Here is a 24,687-nt window from a genome sequence, read left to right on the forward strand (position 1 = left end):
TATACCTAGGAGGGGAATTGCTGGGTTATCTGTCAATTCTCTGTTTAACTTCTTGAGGAACCGCCGAACTGTTTTCCATAGCAGCTGAATCATTTTACATTCCCATCAGCAATGTTCAAGGGTTCAGATTTCCACTTCCTCACCAACACTTGTCATTTTCCCAAGTTCACTTTTGAATATGGTAAGATGCCAGTGTGTCATGGAAGTAGAGATATAAAATAAATTATTGGATATAAAGGTTTGGAATTCAGAAGGGAGATTTGAGCTAAAAATATATATTTTGGAGTTGTTAGCATATCAAGGATACTTAAAGACACCAGAGAAATGACACTGACAAGGAAAAGGACATGGACTGAGAAGAGAAGAGGGCCTAGATCCTTGCCTGGAGAAAACCTGAATATCTGGAAGGAAGAAAAGAAGGAGCTGGCAAAGAAGATAGAAGAATCAGTCTAAAGGCACCATCAAGCCAGTTTAGCAAGTAAGAAACTGGAGATTGGTATGTATCCCCTCTCAAACATGTTCTGCTGAAGATCCAGGCAGTGCAGTGAGTTGTCTTTTTTTTTTCTTTCTTTAACCATTCATGGAACCAGTACTTTTAATATCTCAAAAGCCATATCTCAGGGTCAGAAAACTCTTTTGCCATAGATTCTGCAGATCAAGATGATAGGACAAACATAAGGAGAAACACCATTTCCTGTCTGGGTAACACCCAAAGCTTCTCATTTTGGTACAAAGATGTTCATGTCCTAATCTCTGGAATCTGTGACTGTTATCTGCCAAAAGAGACTTTGCTGATGTAATTAAATTAAGGATTTTGAGATGGGGAGATTATCCTGGATTATCTGGGTAGCCACAAAGTATTCACAAAAGTTCTTACCTGTGATAGGGGAAGACGGGAGAATGAAATTCAAAGATGCTACATTACTTGCTTTGAAGATGGATGCATGGGTCACAAACCTAGAACCAGGGAAAGTCAAGAAAACAGATTCTCTTCTGGAGCCTCCAAATGGAACATAGTCCTGCAGACACCTTGATTTTAGATCAGTGAAACCCATTTTGGACTTCTGACCTTCAAAACTAAGATAATACATTTGTGCTTTTTTTTTTTTTTTTTTAATGGCTAAGTTTGTGGCAGTTTGTTACGGGAACAGTGGGAAATGAATACATTCACTAAGATTGCTTCTTTTCTCGAGTGTCTTGACTTATTTACCTCTTCTATAGCTTCCATGGAAATGTCATTTTTTTCACTCTGTGATATCATTCTGGTATTAAGAATCAAACACTTCTAATCAGGCAAATACATATTTTCTCCAACTGATAGTTCTTTCTTTGTGCCTTCTCAGAGTATGTGAATTTATTTTAAATTGTATCACTGAGTCCAATGAAAATTCTTAATTAGTGGAATTCCAGGCACAATGCTGGAGATGTTTTGGGGAGGGTCAGGGTCATCTTCTGAATTCTGTCAGAGAAATGGGAAAGCCCCAATGCCTGTAGTCTCCCAGGGTTGTGGGATCTAAGTATGTTTAGAGAGGCTCAGAAAAGATGTCTGCTTTGCTCAGTCCTTCAAGGTGACCTTAGATAGGGTTCATTAATACCAACTACTCAAGCCTCTCCACCTCAGGGCCAGTGCCCAACCTATTCTCCTGATCTCTTTGGCAATGGGCTCACTAAATGACTTGGCCCCATCTCTCTTCTCTAACAGAGATGGTTCAATCCCTCCCATAGACCCAACTTGAGGAATGCTATCTTTGACCTCAGCTTGGTTCTAAAATGTCTCTACTTGGTCAGTGCTTTTCATGGTATTGTAATAAGAACACCAGATTTAAAGTCAGAATGTTTTTGCTTGATTCTTGATTCTGTTTACTAGCCTGTACCAGAAAAGGGTCATAGAGCCTCCTGTGTCTGAGTTTCCTTATCTGTAAAATGAGGATAATATTTACCTCATAGAATTATTATGCAGATAAAAGGAAAAATGCATTTGAAAGCTGTAAATGTCCTGCATTAAAAGTATATCCATACTCAACAATGAAAAGGAACAAATTACTGATACATGCAACAAAATGGGTGAAGTTCAACAGCATCATGTTAAGTGCCAGGAACTAAAAACCTATACACACCATATGATTCCATTTATATTACATTCCAGAAAAGGAAACAGTAGAGGGACATAAACAACATTAGTGGTTGCCAGGGGCTGGATGTTAGGGGAGAGGATTGAAACAAGGGAGCTTTTCTGAGGTGATGGAAATGTTCTATATTCTATTTGGTAGTTACACAACTGTATATGTTTGACAAAACTCACAGAGATGTACCATCTCAAAAGGGTGAATTTTACTGTATGTAAATTGTATATCAACAAACTTGACTTTTAAAGAACTGAAGCAAAAATTGTAGTGTGATATATATATATATAGTCCTTCAGGACAGGATCTGATGGACTGAACACTCAGTAAATAACCTAGTCCAAATTTTTGGCTTCTGTGACATGTTGTAAACATATGATTTTCTGCTAAGATAGCATGCTTATCTATTTGCAGCTTTAAACTTTAATTGGGAAATACTGAGTACTTCCCTTCTAAAAAGGTCAACAATTGCTTTGCCTTAAGGAACAAGGGAAGTCACCAGGAGAGTGATGAGGTAGGGCTGGACTACCAAGTAACCTAGAAGCATAGAGGTATCTGGGAAGTGTGTGTGTGTGTGTGTGTGTGTGTCTTGTGTGTGTGTCTTGTGTGTGTGTGTGTGTGTGTCTTGTGTGTGTGTCTTGTGTGTGTGTCTTGTGTGTGTCTTGTGTGTGTCTGTGTTGGGGATCGGGGGAGGTGGTTCCTGCTTTGGTCGCCAACCGGGAGAAGCAGTACAAGCCTATGGGAGGTCATTATGCCAATAATGAATCTTGTCTTGGTTTGGAGGGAATTTTCAACGCTGGATTGTTTAGTATTAGTCAGACTCCTGTAGTTAAGAGTGGTCTAACATTAACTTAATTAAAACACCAGTCAGATACACGTGAAGACTAAGGCGTGAGAGTCTCGGCGCAGGCTGGCGGACAGTCAGAACCCAGAGGCGGTCAGCTCCCCGGACGCTCCCCACGACCGGCAGGCGAACCTCTTTCTCATTGGCCACCGCCCGGCAGCCTCGGGCGCCCATTGGCCCGCCCCGACTCCCGCTTCTATAAGAGGCGGACAGCGGGAATCCGCGGACAGACCCAGCTCACCGCTAGTGGCGCCCAAGGTGAGTGCGGAGGCCCCTTCCCCCGGGACCGGGGACCACCGTCGCGAATATGGGGATGCTGCGGCTCTGGGAAGAGTCAGGGTCACCCTCTGGGAGATAAACGCCCGTGGGAAGCTGGGCCTGGGAAGTGAAGTTGTACCCCTGTGGTCACTCACTCTTCTCCTTTCCTCCTATTCTCTTCGTGGAGAAAAGACTATTTTTGAGCGCCTCCCTTGTGCTAGAAATAGGCTCTTTGTATATTATCTGATTTCACCTCCCCAGCAAACTCTGTGAGGTAGATATTTCGTGAACTTTACAGGTGAGGAAACTGAGGTTCAGAGCTGAACCCAAGTCTGTTTGATTCTCCTGTGCTAGCAGAAACAGACACATTCTTTTTCCTTCCCTTCCTCTCCGTCTAATGGCAACATCTCTTTTCCTTCTCTTCCTATAAAGGCAACCCTCCCTTAGACACCCCCAAAGAAAGGGAGTCTGATGCAAAGCCTCTCAGCATCTCATCTCATCACCTCCACCCAAGCCCAGGACTAAGACCTTGGGTACCAGGTTACAACTGACAAAGAGGCATAGGGCCTAGTAGTTCAGATCCTGTCGATAGTCCAGGTAAGCTTAACTTTGTCTCTGATCATTGGGTTTTCAGAGGTTTAAGTTAACTCCCCACTGATGCTCTACTGTCGTTGACTTGGGGAAAAAAATACCAGAGTTGAACTTTTTAGTACTGAATCACTATATTGTACACCTGAAACTTAAAAAAAACAAAACAAAAACAAAAACAAACAAACAAAAAAAACCGGACCCAGTATAAAAAAGAGCTGAAATTGTAGGGGGAGAGGAGGTAGACTTTCATAGAGGAAGAGTGCCCAGTTCAGGCCACAATAGCCAGGAAGACTGCAAGAAGCCCATGGGCTTGAGTCATGCTCTGAAAGGATTAGATTAGAGAAAAAGAAAAGGAAACTACTAACTTGTATTGTATGCCTATTAAATTCTAGGCACTGTGCTAGGCAATGTTTTATCTTATTGTGGTCTCATTACAGCCTTGCAAAGTATATCTGCATATGCATGTTTTACAGGTGAGGAAACGAAAACTTGGTTAATGTTACCGAATGTTGTGTATGTTACCAAATATTGTCTACGTTATACCACTTCTCTATATTTTCATATTTTATTTTTAGAGAAGTATACCAAATTCATTATGATTGAAGACAATAAGGAAAACAAAGACCATTCCTTAGAAAAGGGAAGAGCAACTCTCATTTTTTCCTTAAAGAATGAAGTTGGAGGGCTTATAAAAGCACTGAAAATTTTCCAGGTAAGCACTCTCCATATTTCTGCATTGAACTCTTATAAAATGAGTCTATAAAATTATTTGTAAATTCTTCAGAAGTGCACTACAGAAATTTTTAAGCACTTAAATTTCTAAAATATTGTTCAATTCTATCAAGTAGGCAAAGGATACAAACAATATACATAAGAGGAGATGCAAATAACTAATAAAGAAATGGAGGAAAGATTCACTTCATAGATTTGGGAGAAGCAAGTTTTGATTTTATTAGATAAAATATTACAATTTAATGATATTTAATGATACATTAACAATATATTAAATGATATACAGTGCAATAGCAAAGATTCAAAAATTATACTGCTCCCTACCATCAAAGCTTCAATGCATTTGGCATTTAAATACACCTTTGGTGTGAGGGAAAATTGGTGCAATGTGTAGGAAAACAATCTGGTAATATATATTGTGAGTCTTAAAATGTTCACATATTTTTACCCAGTAATTCCACTTCCATAAATCTGTCTTAAAGAAATAAGGCTCCGTTATCAGAACATGAATATTTACTGAGTACCTGCCAAGTGGAGGGTGCCCTGCCAGTTACGAGGGATGCAGACCGGAATAAAGTAGACATAGTGTCAGCTCTTACAGTGTGAATAGTCTAGTGGAGAAGACAGACACTAAACAAATAATTGTAGTCAATAAATAATTACATGTGTGTAAACTGAACTGAAAGAGGAGTACCATATACTATGATATCATTGACCTGGGAGACAATCTAGTTTAAGTGCTTAGGGACACAAAGATTTATTTATAGAAGCTAAGAATTATAAACAAACTACTTAAGGTATGGGACTGGTTAAATTATGCTACTAGAAAATCATTGGGGTTAACTCTGTGGGCTCTGTAGGCAAACCACCTGAGTTCAGATCCTCGCTCTGTCACTTACTGACTGTGTGACTGTGGGTAAATTAATTAATTTCTCTGTGCTTCATCTTATCATCTATAAAGTGAGAACCCTACCTACCTGATAGGGTCATTGTGAGAACTAATAAAGTTAATATATGTAAAGTGCTTAGGGTAGTTCAGAGTAAATTATCAATAAGTGTTAGCTATTTATAAATGAACTTTATATATATATGCTATGCTATGAAGTAGACATTTGAAAATAATATTTCAAAGAATTAAAAATTCTAAATATAAACAAATAGTCTCGAAGAGTCTGTGATAAAATCATCAGTTCTTTTTAACCAAGCACCTCAGTCCCACTACCTAGAGGCAACCTCTTTTAACTATCTCTGCTCTTTAGTTCTTTTGGTGATGATTTTATAATATCTAAAAGTTGTTCTGATCTCTCTCTTTGCATTGTCAGTTTATATGATATTTATTTACTCTATATTGTGAAAGATACTGATACCACCTCCATCTCTTCTCCCTCTACTCCTCCCCAAATTTGATGATTACATGATTATTTTAAGCTCTTCTACTGATTATCTTTGAGTCTTTAAATAGCATACCTACATTTCTTCCATCAACTTTCTTTTTTATTTTATTTTTAATCAGTGGATACTTGTGCATGGTTTAAAAAGTCAAACCCATATTATAAAGTTTATAAAGAAAACAGCAGTCTTCTGCTTCATCTCTCTTCATCCCTAAACTCCATTTAGTTTGTGGACCTAGGTGCAGAGGGTTTTTGTTGACCTAGGTGCAGAGGGTTGAGCTAATCATACTGCTTATGTCATGTGGACACTGTCCTCTTTGATGTATACAGCTTCCTCCTGTTTCATTCAATCTCCATTTCTCTCTTCTGACAGGCAACTACTCAGATGTGTTTGAGCTGTGAATGCCATTGAATTATTTTTTTATGTTACTTAGATGTTGAGTTTTTGCATGTGCATGTATTGGTAATTTATATAAAGGTTATTGTACAATACACATTTCATTTACTCAGCACTATGTTCTTAAGACCTACCCATGCTGCTGTGTATCCATCTCATTCATTCTGACCGCTGCATAGTGAGTGATGTGGGTGTGAACCCACCTATTTTACTTATCCTCAGCCCATAGAGGGCAACCATTTTCAACTATTTTAACTATATTTTCTAGTATTTACTTCCATGTTTATAAACAATATGCTTATTCTGCTGCAGTTTCTTGATTTTTCCATTTGTAGATATTACCTATTGATTTTCTCTAGTGGAAGTGAAGATTTAGCTTTCTTTACACAGCTCCCTTTCCAGTGGCTCCCTCAAGTTCCCTTCCCTCCATCTTCCCAATTTAGTTATGCCCCAATTTTTGACTCTATCAGTCTTTAGTGTTTTCATTATTAAGATTATGTAAATCTTGTTCAGAAAGACCATATTATCCATTATTCTGACTCTCCCTTTCTTGTACAACAGGATTACAACACAGTCTTTAAGGGCATGAACTATGGAGCTGGACAGCCGGAGTTTGAATTCCAGCTCTGACACTGATTAGCTGTGTAGCTTTGGGCAAACTGCTTAACATTTCTGTGCCTCTGTTTCTGTAACTGAAATATCTGATAGGAAATGTCTCACTTATTATTTTAACTTAATCTGAAATTTCCTAAATTTGACTAAATTTTTTTTTTCTGGATGGACTTTGAAATTGTTTAGTTTCATTTCCTCACCAAATTCATCAAGATTTTGATTTTGATAGCATTCACTTATAGATTAATTTAGGAAGAGTTGACATTTTGTCTTTTTCTCCAAAAACATAATTTATAGATCTATATTTATTCAAGTCATCATTCAGAAAATATTTATGAATGCATTCTTATTATAAAGATTCATAAGAAATAGATTCAATGAAACTCTCCTTTACTCCTAATCAGTTCCAGTGTATTTTATAACTGGCTTTCTATTGATTCCATGATAAATTCTATGTTCCAGGATAAACCCTACCTGTTCCAGTTCCCTGACACTCTCTCTCCTTTCTTATCAGATTCTACCTTTGCTCATAGTTCCTCCTGTTTATTTTTTAAAATGTTTTTATTGAAGTACAGTCAGTTTACAATGTGTGTCAATTTCTGGTGTACAGCACTATACTCCAGTCACATACAGTTCCTCCTGTTAAGAATCCTACTTCTTCCCTTCTGTCTTGTTATTCTATTTTTTAAGACTCATTTGAGTTCCTATCTGCTCCACAGAACCTTCTACTTTCTCTAACTTATGATGCTTTTTCCCTTTGCCAAACATCTTTTGCACCTGAACACTCAGCGCTTGTATTTTCTCTTATTCTTTCATGTAATAGCCAACCAGATTATAAACTTGTATGTCTTGCCCTTCTTTGTAAGCTTCACAGCCCTTACATGGCTACATGGGTGTTCACTTGGTTAATTTAGATTGAACTGATTAGTATTGGAGATCTACTCTAACTTTCTCATTTTTTAGATGAAGAAAACTGTTGGGTGATTGGTTCTTATGTTTCATGATTATGTCACCAGGGCTTTTCCTCAGCACCCAAATTGGTAAGAGAAGATATGCTGCCCCTACAGGTTTACACCTATGGCGCTCATAGCTCAGGCTGGCATGGGTTACTAAGTTTATTGCTTAGGAGATTGGAGGTTTTAATATTCTGTGTTAAAGCTGTTCATCTAATTTTATTAAATGCATTTTTTGCAAAGGAAATTTTTCTTTCTAAAGGACTAACACTACTACCACTTAAAAAAAACTAGCCTTTATTTTAGGGAATTTTCAAATGCTTCTTTTTATCTAGGAGACTTGGTCTTTTGATTTGAAGGCCAATCAGTTCTGGTAATCTGAGGGACTTTCTAGTGAGTGTTAATTTAATTTGTTAGTTTCTGGAGGGTGTAATGAATTTTTCAAACTTTTTTTGAATAGTACCTAATATTTAGGGGGAGTTATTTTGCTGTTGACAGCACCAAAAACAGCCTTTTCCCCCTTTGTCTGTTATGGCAAGTGCTGAGGTTGATTTTTAGTGGTAATGGGAGCTCAGAGACTATAACCGTTTGAGGCAGTCATATGTAATCTTCACTCTCTGCTTTCCACAGGAGAAGCATGTGAACCTATTACATATCGAGTCCCGAAAATCAAAAAGAAGAAACTCAGAATTTGAGATTTTTGTTGACTGTGATATCAATAGAGAACAATTGAATGATATTTTTCATCTGTTGAAGTCTCATACTAATGTTCTCTCTGTGAACCTACCAGATAATTTTACTGTGAAGGAAGATGGTAAGTTTGAAAAGTGAAACTACTACTCATAAGATTAAGTGCGTAATGTGTGTCCAATCTTATGTTTATATTGAAAGTATGAAAGTGAAAATAAAAGTCTGTCTTTTCAAATTCCCTACAGTCTGATAATGAAGAAAACATAATTGCTCAAAATGCTAAAGAAAAATTAGAAAGCAACATTTTATCAAGGTCGAGAGAAGTGAAAAGGAAAGCTCGAATATAAGGAAGAATTCAGAATGGTTAGAAATCCATTAAGTTATCTCAATTTTCAAGTCATCAAGCATTTCTTGATCTCACAAACCTCCCGTTCACAATCCCTGAGCCCTTAGAACTCTCACAAGGCAAATATCTAGCAGATATTATATGAATTTGAATTTGGTGAGCCTGTTGACAATTGCTGACATCTATGATGTGAAATACTCTATATGTGAAATACAGCATTCTTCCTTGTCCTCACTTCCACCAAAACCAAAAGAAAAAGCAATAAAGCCTTCTAAGGTTTCAGATACTCAGATAGCAAAGATATAGGCTAAGATCTATTGTGGAAAAATCCTTGTAGTTTACTTGGTGCAAAAGACAAATGGATAAATGTTACATTTTAGATATGATAACCAATTTAAAATAATCCTTTCAGATTATGTCACAATATTTGGGGTGTAATCAGGGCTGATATTCATCTGTTACGGGTTTGTATGGCTATAATTTATTAAAATATCGACATACTAATTCCATTTCTGACTGGTAGATAGCTTCCTCCTGGAGTCCCTTGAGTGCTCCCCACCAGGCCCGAAGCCTATGTGCCCCCCATCCTCCCCAGGAGTCCCATGCCCACTACAAGCAACTAAAGGTTTAACACCTGGCAGAGCCGGAGCCTGGAACTCTGCCTGTGTCTATTTTGAGTGATTGGTGCCCTGTTGTATTTGTTGCTGAATCTCTTGAATATCTCTTCTGGGTATGTTAGAAAGAGCATTAAACTGGAGCGAGAAGGATTGAGTTCTAGTTTTCTCTCTTCCATTGGAGATGAGTTGTCTTGGATAAATTACTTCACCTCTCTGGATTTTGGTTACCTCATCTATAAGATGAAGAGTTTTGTGGAGTCTAAATGGTTCGGTTGATATTTAGGGACCACTAATTTGTGTCAATCAGTTTCTACTAAGAAATGCGGATACGGGGGTAAGGTATAGCTCAGTGGTGGAGTGCATGCCTAGCATGCACAAGGTCCTGGGTTCAATTCCCACTACCTCTGTTTAAAAAAATAAACAAATAAATAAACCAAAAATTACCTGCCCCCCCATTAAGGAAAAAAAAGGAAAAGAAATGGAAATATAAAAATAAATAGTCCTACCCTAGAGTTGTTCCCATTCTTTTTCTATAAGACAGCCATATACAGATACATTATAGTAAAACATAGTAAAAGCTTTTAGAGAATTAGAGCCATAGTATCACAGGAACCTAGAGCACAGAGAATTAGCTCCACCTACAGGGTCAGGGAAGGCTCATTCGATTTAGGTCTTGAAGAAGAAAAAGGATATTCTCAGGAAAACAGAAGGATGAGGTGGAGCAGGGATTAGAAGAGCAGCATATACAAAAACACGGAGTTTTATCAAGGCTTGTATGTCTGAGGGATGGTGAGAAGATCAGAGTGGCAAAGATGTAAATGATCTCTAAGATCCTTTTCATCAACAAAGATAAACATTCAGGGTTTTTATTAAATTTGCACCTTGATCTGTAAAGTTGTGCATCCTTATCTACTTTTTTAGCATAACTAAATATGCGGCTTAAATTTTTTTTGAATTTTTGGTCTATTACTAAAGTACATCATTTCTCTAACATTTAGGAAATCAAGGCTCAAAATATTTTTAAGTACAAAAATTCTGAGTAAGATTTACTTATTAGAACTAGAGCAATTTCCTTGTATACACTTTGCCTCAACATAGAAGGTAAAATTAAAAATCTCATCCAGATACGTTTATGACTTTCTTAGTTTCTTCTTCCTTATTGCCTAATTTAAGATTGTCTCTCCCGCTGTTAGTGGTTTTTGTATTTTGCAGGTATGGAAGCTGTTCCTTGGTTTCCAAAGAAGATTTCTGACCTGGACCATTGTGCCAACAGAGTTCTGATGTATGGATCTGAACTGGATGCTGACCATCCTGTAAATATTTTTAATAAATATTTTCATGAAAATAATTTAAAGCAAACTAAAAAATTAAGGGCAATTTTTATTCCTTTTTTGGAGAAAGTACTTACCCTAGACTAAATAGGATCTTGATTAATCTGGATTTTGGGAAGTGTTACTAGTCCCTCATGTTGGTGGAATTGAGACCAAGTGATTAAAGAGCATAATTTCATTGGCTGCAGAACATCTGTCTGTGCCTGGAATTCCTATTACTAAGAGCTATTCCAAGAGTTATACTACAGTGAAGACTATCTGCAGTCAGTTTCTATTAAAATGGGCATGGGTTATTGGAGAGGGAAGTAAAGACAAGAAGGAGAAAGACTTATCACCTATGCTTTCCAGCATAATTGATGAATTAGGAAGTTGTTTCCTTGGAAAATTATGTGGGATACAGTACAGGCATGAGTTGGAGAATTAGTAAGTCCAGAGCATTATGATTTCTTGTGGAGCTCTAGGATTCCAGGAGGGGGAAAAGTTCAGCTGCGGTGTTCACAGACCAGGGATTTAATCTAGCTTCTACCACTTATTAGCTGCATGAATGTGACCTTATGCTTAGTCCTCAGCTGACTGATCCATTTATTCTATAACATCTTATTGAGTAATTATTGGAATTAATAAATTACTGTACCTGCCCTCAGGGAGCTTACAGTCTAGTTGAACAGGTAAAGCACACATTTATAAGTAAACATATTCAGGATTTAAATATGATGTGTGCTAAGTGGCACGAACAGACTGCTTAAAGATATACATAAGACAGCAAACACTTCTAGCTGAAGAGATCAGAGAAAGGCAACCTTTTAAATTGGCCTTAAAGAATTTTGGCAGGAAAGCAATGGAGAGGAAGGATAGTTCATTGCAAAATGATCAAAGTTTCAGAGGCAAAAAAAATCTGGGGCATGTTTATGGAAAGGTATGTAAATCAGTTTTACTGACCTACTACCAAGTCCTGCTGATTTTCACTTAAATATTTCTTAAATTTATTCCTTTTTTATTCTTACTCCCACAGCCTGGTCTTCTGCTTCCAGCTTTGCCCCCTCAAACCCATCCTCCACATAGTCACTAGAATGCTCTAAAGCCTCAGTGTGACCATTACCCCTCTTCCACCTAAAAATCATCAATGGCACCTACACTAGGTACATATCTAAGAAAATTGAAAACATATGTACACACAAAAATCATAGAGGCATTCTTCATAACAGCCAAAAGGTAGAAGCTACCCAAATGTCCATCCACTGGTGAATGGATAAGTAAAGCATGGTATGTCCCTAACATGGAATAGTAATGGCCATAAAAAAAATGAAATACTGATACGTGCTACAACATAGGTGAACACTGAAAACACTGTGATAGTGAAAGAAGCCAGTCACAAAAGGTGATATATTGTGTGATTCCTTTTATATGAAATGTCCAGAATAGGCAAATTCATAGAATCAGAAAGTAAATTACTGGTTGCTAAGGGCTGAGAGTGAGGGGAAAATGGGAAGAGACTGCAAATGGGTACATTTCTTTTTGGGGTGATAAAATATTCTGAAATTATGGTGGAGGTGGTTTCACAACACTGAATATACTAAAAGCCACAAAGTTATACACTTCAAAATGTCAATTTTATGTGTGAATTTAATCTTGATAAAGCTGTTTTTTTTTTTTTTAATCCCAGTGGCTTCCTATTACCGAAAGACTAAAATCCATGCTCTCACAGGCACTAACTAGCTTTTACCGTGTTTCACCTCACTCTCCAGGCTCCAGCAGCAGTGGTTTGTCTGTGTTTTCTTAGGTGTAGCATGCTGTTTTTCACTTCTGCGCTGTCCTTGTGCTGTGCTTTCTGTCCTCCACCCCCAGACCCCCTCTACCCGTGCTTTCTCCACTCCTCTTTTGCGACTTAGCGTAGGAACCCTTTCCTGACCTGCACTACCCTCTTTCACATACTCTGGATTATGAGTTTCTCTTTTGTGCATACCTCTAATAAGGCACTTATCATATTGTTTCATAATAATTGGTTAAAGTAAACCGCCTGAAGACCCAGATTGTGCTGTGTTTCTCTGGATTTCAGTACAAGACCAGGAGCAGAGAAAAGGCCTATAAATCTGTGTTAAACACGGGTCTCATTCTCTCCTTTCAAGCGTCCTTCCTGTCTTTCCTATTTTGTATTGTTGGCTAGATCCTCTGAAGATTTTCTTTTTGATGCCTTATTTTGTCTATTTTTTTCTTAAATATTTTTCATAGGTATAAATTCTAATGTTATTGTTTTATCTGTTTTTATTATCATTATTTGCTTCTGCAAATTATGAATATGTCTGCATTTTGTAATAAAATCTGAGGCTGGATTCAGTTGCCATGATTTCAAGTATTATTAATTATCATTGTGTTATTAATTACTTTACAGGAAAATATAACTGAAGTTATAGTCAAATGATTAGGAAAAAAAATTCACCCTTGGAAAAGAGCCATGTGTATAATTAGGGTGGTACTTTTCTTTTTCTTCAGAACTACTCTGTTTTTGTAGCTATTGCAGTATTTTGTATGTATAGTATCTTTTATCTTTGTAGCCACTATCATATTAAACTGTCCTATAACATTGACTTTAAAATAAAAATGATCATATATTTCTAAACAGTGGTTGCTCAAAATAACAATTATGCAGCCTTTCAACATAATCACTCAAATAATAATGAAATATTTTTAAAATCATTTGTCTAGTATTTTTAGTATGGATATTTAAAAACGTTTCTTTAATTATCAGGGCTTCAAAGACAATGTCTACCGTAAAAGACGAAAGTATTTTGCAGACTTGGCTATGAACTATAAACAGTAAGTGTATTATAAAAATAACTTATCCAACTTTGAAATAATAAACTAAATGAATAGAGTAAATTATACTCATTTAGTAAATAGAAAATAAGTGCTACTGTTTATTGAATGATAATTCAAAATAACTTCCTCTCTTTATCTCATCAGTGGAGACCCCATTCCTAAGGTTGAATTCACTGAAGAGGAGATTAAGACCTGGGGAACCGTGTTCCGAGAGCTTAACAAACTTTACCCAACCCATGCCTGCAGGGAGTATCTCAAAAACTTACCTCTGCTTTCTAAATACTGTGGATACCGGGAAGATAATATCCCACAACTGGAAGATGTCTCAAACTTTTTAAAAGGTAATGAGCTAATTGATTTTAAGGGGAATGTTGGACTCTGTTTTTCATTATGACAGAATTTTTAATAGAGGAATAAAGTTCAGTTGTAGAGGAGGTCAGAATTTTTTTCTCCTGTCTTGGAGAATTGGATCCAGTATTGGGCACCACTTCTGAAGAGGGACAGACATAAGTCATAACCTGGAGCAAGTGTAGAAGAAAGTGAGCTGAATTATAAAGGGATTGGAAAATGTATCCTATAAATAAAATTTGAAGGACTCTTAGGATGTTTAACCTGGGATTTTAGGGGACTTTACAGCTTTATTTAAGTATTTGAAGGTCATCGTGTGTAATAGAGGGATTACTATGTGGCCCTAAGTAAAGGACAAATGGATAGAAATAGCAAACTTTGGGCTCAAAATGGGGAAGATTTTGCTAAAAGAACCACTTGAAAATGGAACAGGCTCATGAGATAGTTCTGTATCCATGGGAATGTTCATGCAAAAATCCCACACCCACTCGCAGTAAAGATTTTCTCTGTTTTCTCCTTTGCTTTGCAGAGCGCACAGGTTTTTCCATCCGTCCTGTGGCTGGTTACTTATCACCAAGAGATTTCTTATCAGGTTTAGCCTTTCGAGTTTTTCACTGTACACAGTATGTGAGACACAGTTCAGATCCCCTCTATACCCCAGAGCCGTAAGTACTTCTACTGCAGCATCCGTTCATCAGTATGGTACCGACATCATGAGTTTTTGGTGAAGATCAAGTGAATTAGCACATGTAAAGCATTTTGAGTGGTGCCTGGCACGTAGTAATACACGCTCCATTCTCTGTACGTGTTGGCCATTATTATTACCATTATTAATCGACAGCCTGCTAGGTGCCAAGTGCTGTTCTAAGCATAGAGGATGTAACACTGAAAACAATCAGACAAAATTTTCTACCTTCATAGAGCTTATATTCCAATGGGGGATATAGATAATAAACAAACAGGTAAATATGTATGTAGAATGTCTGTTGGTTGTAAGTGCCATGGAGAAAAATAAAGCAGGGAAAGGGGATAGAGGTCGGGGTGTGTGTGGGTACTTCTGTTTTGAAAAGGGTGATCAGGGAAGGACTCGCTGAGATGGTGACGTTGAGCAGAGACCTGATTTGTGTGTGGAGGGAGTGGCGAGATGTGGACATCTGTATCTGTGTGTACTTGTGTGTGTGTGTGTGTGTGTGAGTGTCCAAGGCTTTGAACCAAAATAGTTTCTTTACTGTAATAGTGTCCTTTGTGGTCCATTTCCAAAGTAATACCACCTGGTCAATTCAGGTAAAAGTAAGATCAGATTTTGGTTTGATTGAATGGTTGATTGTGCATTTATGTTAAGCATCACAGTGCAACAGACTGTGATGTTTGTACCTCTTTTTCAGAGATACCTGCCATGAACTCTTAGGTCATGTCCCTCTTTTGGCTGAACCTAGTTTTGCTCAATTCTCCCAAGAAATTGGCCTGGCTTCTCTTGGAGCTTCAGAAGAGGCTGTTCAAAAACTGGCAACGGTATAAATCTGGAAATAGCTGTATACATTAGTAATTCTTAACTGGGGTGGGATGTGGGCATTTGTGTGGTTTAAAAAGATGTATTCAAGATGACCATTAGAAAATTTGTCTTTGCTCATATTTAATTTAATTTAATTTAATTTAATTTAATTTAATTTAATTTAATTTAATTTAAATAATTTAAATAACATTAAAAGAGGATGGAAAAATTTAAGGTTTATCAAAAGAAAACATGAGCTTTAAAAAAAGGTAGAGAAATAGAGAACATGAGTACAATAAGGTTAATAGTTTGTATGTCTTCTTCTTTTTAGTAAAAATGACAGGTTCCCTAAAAATGATGCTAAAACTATTTTTGAGCACTAGGTACAAGACAACATGCTGGAAACACGAAGATGAGTAAGGCCTGGTTCCTACCTTCAAGGAACTTATACACAGACAGTTATGTTAGAATGAGAACAAGTCTCTAGAGAAGTTTAGGCAGAGTGCTCTGGGAGCACAGAGAACTGCTTGGGGAAGGTTTCAGGAAGATGAGCATCTGGACTAGCCCAGGGAAGATGATTAATGTTTTCACGTGCCAGGAAAAGAAGAAAGAGCATCTCAGGAAGAGTGCACCCAAGGACAGACAGGAGGTGCTTGGTATATCTGGGGAAATGACAAGAAGCTGGAGCAGAGTGTGTGAGGGTGGGGGAGGTGGTGTCAAATAGACTATAGATGGATAAAACAGTGCTTCTCAAATTGTGGTTTGGGGACCCCTGGGGGGGTGGTCCCTGGAACCCTTTTGCAGAGTCCTGGAGGAAAGATCTATTCAAAATGCAAAGTAGATTTCAATGTAAGAGACAGAGTTCTTAGATATGGTTTCAGATTCCACGTTGCAGCTGCACTTTAAGAAACTACTACTTATTGAGTTTTGATGTAGTGTCAAATAAGAATATCCACAATTATCTGAGAAGGCTATTATAATATTCAGCCTTCTTCCAGCTACTTATCTGTATGAGGGTGAATTTTTTTCATATACTTGAACCGAAACAACCTATTGCACCAGGTTAAAAACAAGCAGATATGAGAATCCATCTGTTTTCCAGCCAGACATTAAACAATATTTAGTCAGGCATTAAATGTAAAACAATGCTACTTTTCTCATCTTTTTTTTTGTTTTGTACAATATAGTTACTTTTGATTAAAATGTTATTTGTGTTACTATAAAATGGCTTATATTTTAAAATTAGTGAACATTTTAAAGTGTTCTCAGTTTATATTTTTAATATGGTTAATATGGCTAATTATAACCCACATAAACAAAAAGTATTTGTGGTCCTCAGTAATTTTTAAGAGTGTATAAGAATTCTAGGAACAGAAGTTTGAGAAGTCTGGTTTGGAATGAAGCCAGATTGTAGAACTACTTGTGAGCTAGTCTGGGGGTCTTGGAGTCTATTCCAGGGTACATTGGGTCAGTGACTAAGAGTTGTAATTTGCTTTAAATCCAGTCATTCAGGATGTGAAAGTAATACTGCTATCTTTTTGCAGTGCTACTTTTTCACTGTGGAGTTTGGTCTGTGTAAACAAGAGGGGCAGCTAAGAGTCTTTGGTGCTGGCTTGCTTTCTTCTATCAGTGAACTCAAAGTAAGAGTTGTAAATCTTTGCACATAACCATATTCACTTAATATAATTGATACGACCTGGAAGTTTTGGATCTGAACAAAAGCTTACTGTGGAAAATACTTGGGGTGGCGGGAAATATTACCTAAGAGGCATTTTTCTCTATTTCCTAAGTTTTCTGAATAGATATAAATATCTATTCAGAGGACTGATAGATCTTTTAAGTTAAAAAAAAAAGTGTTTTAAAGCTTTTGCTCACAAAGTCTTGCTGTTTCCTCACCGCTTTTGGTGTGCTAGCAATAACTTCAGTAATTTCTAGGGAATTCTTTGAGATTTATTATTTATCCAATAAAGGAATGAACTTATGTTTATTGAGTGATGGATATGCAAGAAATATTGTCCAAGGTACAGTCTTGCTCTCAAGGAGCCTACCACCTGGTAGTGGGTGCAAGTCATGTATAGGAATAAGTGTGCAGGGTAGAAAGTAGATGCCCTAATGTGGGAATAAATAAAGACCCTTGGGCACCTCCTACATGGAGAACAGCTTTAGAACAATGGAGATGATCTTGGGGCATTTACAGGGAACAGTAAGTCATTTATTTTGCTGGAGTATATTTTGGATTAAATAGAACCGTAGGAAATAAGTTTGGAATTATAGGTTCGGCCCATTGCATTAGTAACACATTCAGAGGTATGGTTCTGGCAGTTGCATGTGGATTGTGATCTATGAAAATTTCAAAATTTCAAAATATTCTTTGATTCACTGACTCCTTGTCCTCTAGCATGCACTTTCTGGACATGCCAAAGTAAAGCCCTTTGATCCCAAGATTACCTGCAAACAGGAGTGTCTCATCACAACTTTTCAGGATGTCTACTTTGTATCTGAAAGCTTTGAAGATGCAAAGGAGAAAATGAGGTAAAGTATATCTTCCTTATGCCTTAATTTTCCTCTGCAAAAAAGAGGTCCAATAATGGTAGCAAGTCACAGAAGTAAGCAGCTGGATAATTAGAAGCCCACCAGGCTTCTTCTGCCTGTAACTTATCTCCCTATCACAGTAAATATTTAGGGTATGTTGTTTATCATGATGTTCAGTGTTGCAATTATGAATCAGATACTTTGAGAAATTGGTTTCTTCCCATTCCTTCCCATAGAGTTTATAATGTAATATGAAAAATAAACTGTATACAAATAAAACAACTAGGAAGCCTTTGAGAGATATAGATGAAATGGGCAAAAAAAACATTGTTCTGCATTTTTTTCAGGAGCAATTCATTCCAGATGGGGTAACAGGGAAAGCTTAATGGCATTTGGGAAAGGACTTGAAGTATGCACAGGATTTAGATATGTTAATTTTTTGACTAATGGACACTGTTTAGTTTTCATTATTTTCCTCCTAGAAATTGATTGCTTCTCATTTGTTTTCTTAAATAGAGAATTTACCAAAACAATCAGGCGTCCATTTGGAGTGAAGTATAATCCATATACACGGAGTATTCAGATCTTGAAAGACGCCAAGAGCATAACCAGCGCCATGAACGAGCTGCAGCATGACCTTGATGTTGTCAGTGATGCCCTGGCGAAGGTCAGCAGGCAACTGAGCATCTGACAGTTGCCAGCCTAATCCCGAAAGCATCTGAGCATCAATTCAGAGGCCTGTGGGCCAGCTATTGCTTTGAAGACCTGGTTGTGGAAGGACAGCAGCCAAATATTCTCTACTCCTATTCTTTAATGGACCACTAGTCTTTGAAACTTGTACCTGGATACTCTAGCCACTGTTTTGTTTTTTTTTTTTTTTTTCAGTAATGGCGTTAGTGAAGTATAATTCAGATACCATACAATTCATTGACCACTCTGGTTTTCACAGAGAATTTGCTTGACCCAATTGATAGATCTAGTCCTAGCCTGATTCTATTTTCCACAATCCTTCTTGAGTAAAATGACCTTTATGATCACTTAAAATACCTTGATGGGCATTATGGAGCTGATCCATATTGTTACCTAAGATCCTCTTATTTCTAAAGTATCTTACTTACCAACTGAATTTGGGCTGAGCTTGGTCCTAAATTTAATAGGAAACCAGCTGTCTCTGCTGCTAGCCTGAGCAAAAGACAGAGTAGTAGCCTGAAGCATACCTAGTAAAGAGCAAGTAGTCTAGTTTCCTGTGTAGTGTCTTGCAGGGAAATAGGAAAAGCTAAGTCAAGAAAGGTTGGCTTGCTTATAATCCTTAGGTCCAGGCAAAGAATTTGGGACTTTTTTTTAAGTAGGCACTAGGAAACCCATTCCCAAGTGACTATCCTCTTTGAAACTCTTTCCTTTCTATGGCATTGCATGATGCTGGTTTTGTTTTAGATTATCTGTCCTACTCATGGGACCAAGGGGAACTTGGTGGGGGTGCCACTTGCAAAGCCCTGTACTCAAGCATGCAGCCCCAGGGGTTGTCCTCAGGTTACCAGGAGACAGTTTGTCAAAGGGAGAATTCAAACTGAGGCAGTTGAGAGACGCACAAAGTTAAATTTGTAAAAGCAGTCCCAAGCACTTTATTTCCAAGGTATAATGTGAGACTATACATAGGAAGGCCAGGCATGAGGGTCGAGGGTGGGGAAATGGGTAGGAAATGGTGTAAGATAGGTCAAGAAGAGCATTTTAGGACCAACACTATAATAATGAAGGTTGCAAGCACTGGGTTTTATGCGGTGTCAGCGGGGTAGTACAGGGCGCAGGCCTGATATACACAGGTAAAGCTGGACTCCCCAGTACTGCCTTCTTTCCTCCCCCTACCCACCAAAGGAACACTTTCCTCAGGCTTCTGTCTTTGGCCCTCTTCTCTCTGCTATCTGCTTATGGAAAATGTCATCCATGGTCATGGCTTCAATTCTTGTTTCGTATGACTCATATATTTGCAGTTCTAAGACCCTGACATCTGTCTTGAGTTTTTGCCTCTTTAAGTCCAGCTGCCTCCTGGATATTTCCATCTAGATGTCCCAAATTAGGCCAGTGTTATATAACTTCTTTTGGCACCATTCATGTAGAATGAAATGGGGCTGTGCAACGTGGTAGCCCTGCCAAGTATCTCAAAGTCTATAGGTCCAAAAAGGAACTCAGAATCTTATGCCCCATCAGCTCCCTCTCCCAGTGACTTCATTTCTATTAATGGTATATTAAGGGTCATATTTTCAACCAATTTTTCCATTCTTTTATCAGCTTCTTAGAAAACTATGCTCTTAATTTTTTTCACATTAATAGTCAAATTGTATACCATTTAACATGTTTTATTTCATCAAACCACTAGATACTTAATTCTTTTTAGATCTCAAAAGAAATTATTTTAAAAACTCTTAAAAATTTATTTCATTTTATGTTATAAAGTAAATAGAATTAGGAAGATTAATTCATGCTACTTCAGATTTTTATATTACTTATAAATTTTAATAGTTGATCAACAGTTACATATACCTTTGATTGTAGCAGATCTAAGTCAGCTAATCTGAACCCATTTGAAATATTGGTTAGGTAGTTTGTAGTTATATTGGTTAGGTAGTGAAATATTGGTTAGGTAGTGTGTTTGGTTGCAAGGAAATCTATTAATCAAACCATGATAGATAACAAATAACAGCAAATTATGCATACTATATCCAGTTATTTTCATACAACTTTGATCACAGTAAAGAATCATAGTTAATGAATTTTTAAATGATAATATTTCAAATCACTCTGTGACTAAAGCACACTAAAGAAAATGTTAGAGACATGACCATTATAATTCACATCTTCAGAATAATGGAAATATTTAATGATTGACTTTAGCTCTTTCTTCTAAGCTCTGACTTTGTGATATTTAGTAAATGAGGAATCCTGAGAGTTTTAGAGCTTTCATGCATTTTAAATATTTTTCTTCAAAGCTTCAAGGAATATGTTAACAGTTACTAAAACATGAGGAAAGAATTGAACCAAAAGTATGGTTCATAATTCCTAATCAGTGAGTTATTAGTTAGAGACATAGATGGTATTTTCCTGACTTTTGAAGAATGTTCCAAAAGTGGGTTGCCAGAATGCCTGCATTTCTTAATCTGCCTATTTTGTCATTTGGAGTTAAACAGTAGTAATGACACACCAAAATGTGCAGATTTATAGTTCATTTTTAAGTTCACTTGCAAACTGAAAAAATTAAAAATCCTAGAATTCTCTAATGGAACATGTAATAGAGGTCATATATTAATTTCTAGGAAACGTATAAAGATACTGTAGTCTATTTCAGTCTAGTCTTTATTTTACTATATAATATACATCTATGATTTGCTAGTTTGTTATTCAGCTGGATAATAAAAGGACACAAAATTTGTGTTCTCAACAAGGATTTATTTTTTGTCAAACGTATGCTAAAAACTGATTTAAATATATATTAGCAATTTTGGTAGCTTCAGAAATCTGTAACATCCTTACACTTCTTAAAAAAAAAACCTATGAATATGAGATATAAAGGAAGTCAAACACACCTGGAACCTAGTAACCACTTTTTGGAATTCTTGATAAAGTCTTAAAATCATTTTCCTCATCTGTAAAAGGAGCTAAATCTACTTCACTGGGTTATTGTAAGAATTGTACTGTGGGAGGACTTTGTAAAAAGAAATTTATTATCCATATGTAAAGAATCATTAATCTCCTAATCAGAGATTCTTCATAGCTTCTGGATGATTTTAATTTCCTCCAGAGAGATTGAGCTTTTGCTTCTAGCAGGCAGAATATAATGGCAGAGGAAGATTGTCTTAGTCCAATTAGGGATTAAGCCAATTAATTTGAAGCTATGTTTTAGCTTTGCGAGGGCTGATCTATTTCCATTTTACCTCTACTTTTAAGGTGCAGCCCTTTAGGGATCCCAAAGGAAAGCTATGAGTGTGAACCAGGGCTTCTCCATGGGGACCCTGGACTCCTACTTTTCTCCCTTCTTATACTCTCATTCCCCCTGGCCCCATAAAATTGCTAAAAGTACTCTTCAGTTTCTCAGCTTTTCAGCTGTGGCTTTCAGTCCAGTTTCTTAGCCTGCATGTCACTGCTTGCTAATTAGCAAATGCCTCTCACAGAAAAGTAGTGCCAAATATAATCTCTCAGCTTTTAGATCTTGGACCTTCAAGTACTGGCTGCTTTGATAGCTCTCCAAAGACTTGAAACAGATTTTTAAAATATTTTCCCCCAGCTTTTAAAATTGTTTTTGGTGAAAGAATTGGTCTGCAGCTAGCAAATCTACCTTTATCAAAAGTGGAAATCTGACCTCAGAGTAAATCATTTAACTTCTTTGAGCCTCAGTTTTCTCATCTATAAAGTAATTATTCTAACAATACTTATCAGTAATATTGAGAGAAGCAAATAAGATAATCTAACGGGAAAAATTTCCTAACCTGTGTGGTACAGAAATAGGCTGTATGGCTCAAAATGCTTTATATTTTCCTCTTATGGGGAGAGAAGGCATCTGAAAATGATACCATCAAATAATTTAAATCCACCTCCATTCAAGAACTCCAGCTCACCCAAGCTGCTAATGGGATGACCTAGTTAGTGACATGTGCAACATCTCAGCACTTCCAAGAAATTGTATTAAGGGATATAACATAGTAATATAATTGTAAGTTAGCTTAAGTACTGATGCATGTACATTCAAGGGATAAAATTGGAAAGCAACTGTGTTCTCCCAGCCCCTCTCTCTATTAAAACTGACTCTGGGTAATTCCTCCGTGTCCCTTTGGATGAAATTTCAGGTCCCTGCCTTGGATTTTCTGCTCACTCTAAGTCCTTAGCTTCTAATCTCTCTCTCATTTCAGTATTTTAAAATTCCTGTCTTTTGTAAAAGTTCAAAACATTACATTTTAAGGTTAAAGTTTTTCTTCTCTAGAACAGAGAAAGGAAGAGGTGTGCTTTGCATCTTTATCTTCTTGCTCCTCCTTCCTTGCTCATGAGGATGCCTCTGGCTCCTCTAGGATTGGGAATAGTGATGGGGAGGAGAGGTAAGGAGTAGGAAGTTCTTTTTTGGTCTGATAATGCTGAGTTGGCATATGTGTTTTCTGTACTTGGTAAATATTTAATGATGACTCATTCTCAGGTGTTTTGAAAGACCTTCCCACTTCTTATTTTTTGGGATCTCTTGATATGGGTAAATGTACCTCTCTGATTGGGCTGTTGAATTCATCTTCCTCAGCCTCTAGGAATCTAGTGGTGGGCACTCTTCTGGGTGTCACTTCTCCCCTCCAGAAATTCCCTTGATCTGGGTCTAAGACCATCCATCCGCTTGTTAATTTACTCATGAATGGGAACACTTATAGGGGAGATACTCAGACATTTTTTGTCTTGAAAAACTCTGGACATGAAAGATCTCTCCAAAGCATCAATCTCTCTTTGCTCAACTATCAGAGCAGTCATCTGGCCACAAGCCATTGAGCATTTCTCAGCAGGAATTGGACAGCAACCTGCCCAGGCCCTAATCTGGAAGGATACATACAAAGCTCTCTTATTGGCCCTGCTGACACATGCCTTTCCTTAGACATGAGATGGGCAGGACTCAAATCACACTGACAACTACTGCCACATATATTCTATCAAAATTCTCTCAACCTTTCCAACCTCTTTCATAGCCTGGAAGTGATACAATGGTTTCTAGACACCTCTTACACAAGTTCTGCTTTGGTGGTCTTGTACCTCACTTTATAATGTGAGAGGAATTGGCACTTAATATTTTAGAGTCTTAGCCAAAAAGGAGAGGGGAAGGGTCCCATTTTTACATCCTATTACATATGCTTAAAAAGAATGGTCAGAATTTAAAAAGGCTACTCCTATAAAACAGTCAGAAAACACAGTATAGTTTTTTCACATCACGTTTCCTTGAGAATGAAGAGCTGCATTGCCTCTCTAAAGTCTGCAATTTTCTTAGCATGGTTCTCCATGTTCAAAATGCCACAGGCTGGAGAGGTAAAGGTGAGGTGCTGCCCTCAAGTGGTCTTGACAGGCAGAAACATCAAGGACTGGGTGGAGTGAAAGACAGGGAGGGACTGAGTGAGAGGTACCAGAGACACTCCCCAGGGCCTCCCAGGCATAAGTAATGAGTACTGGAGGCTTGGGTCAGCAGAGGGATCAAGAACTCCTCAATATAGACTCTCATCTTTAATATGACCCCATATGTACTGACAAGATAATGTCTGGCTTGGAAAACGTGGGTTATGTACAAAAAAGCATGAAAAAGAAAATAAAAACCACCTGTAATCCACCATTTAGCGTGTGTGTGTGTGTGTGTGTGTGTGTGTGTAAAATTGGTATAATAGTTACTTCAATGACATATCATGAACATTTCCCTTATTTACTATCTTCCAGACGTGTTTTTTAATGGCAGCTAGTATTCAATTTTACACGGTCATATAATTTAATCAATTTGTTTTTGGACTTTAGTTTCTTTAAGTTCTTTATTATTTTATGTAACCCCATAATGAATAACGTGCAGTCTAAGGTTTTATGCATAGTTACTATTTTTTTCTGGTGATAAATGAAC

General features: G+C 37.3%; 1 protein-coding gene across 1 annotated transcript; it reads left to right on the plus strand.

Annotated features, from left to right (window-relative positions):
• The first annotated feature begins 2,524 nt into the window (after positions 1 to 2,524).
• TPH1 (tryptophan hydroxylase 1) lies at positions 2,525 to 18,945 on the plus strand. Its single transcript, XM_064492528.1, has 12 exons — positions 2,525 to 3,225; positions 3,658 to 3,822; positions 4,392 to 4,528; positions 8,532 to 8,715; positions 10,767 to 10,867; positions 13,632 to 13,699; positions 13,847 to 14,043; positions 14,580 to 14,715; positions 15,436 to 15,562; positions 17,087 to 17,182; positions 17,941 to 18,074; positions 18,591 to 18,945. The coding sequence occupies exons 3-12, from the start codon at positions 4,412 to 4,414 to the stop codon at positions 18,763 to 18,765; spliced, it is 1,335 nt and encodes a 444-aa protein (XP_064348598.1). The 5' UTR covers positions 2,525 to 3,225; positions 3,658 to 3,822; positions 4,392 to 4,411; the 3' UTR covers positions 18,766 to 18,945.
• Positions 18,946 to 24,687: the final 5,742 nt, after the last annotated feature.

This window comes from Camelus dromedarius, chromosome 12 (genome assembly GCF_036321535.1).
Source record: "Camelus dromedarius isolate mCamDro1 chromosome 12, mCamDro1.pat, whole genome shotgun sequence".
Taxonomy (NCBI): Eukaryota; Metazoa; Chordata; class Mammalia; order Artiodactyla; family Camelidae; genus Camelus; species Camelus dromedarius.

Excerpts from the sequence above, each read along its gene's own strand:
- TPH1 (XM_064492528.1), top strand. The coding sequence starts at position 4,412 with ATGATTGAAGACAATAAGGAAAACAAAGACCATTCCTTAGAAAAGGGA. Across the intron at positions 8,716-10,766 it reads TTTTACTGTGAAGGAAGATG|GTATGGAAGCTGTTCCTTGG; the intron begins GTAAGTTTGAAA and ends TGTATTTTGCAG. Across the intron at positions 18,075-18,590 it reads GATGCAAAGGAGAAAATGAG|AGAATTTACCAAAACAATCA; the intron begins GTAAAGTATATC and ends TTTCTTAAATAG.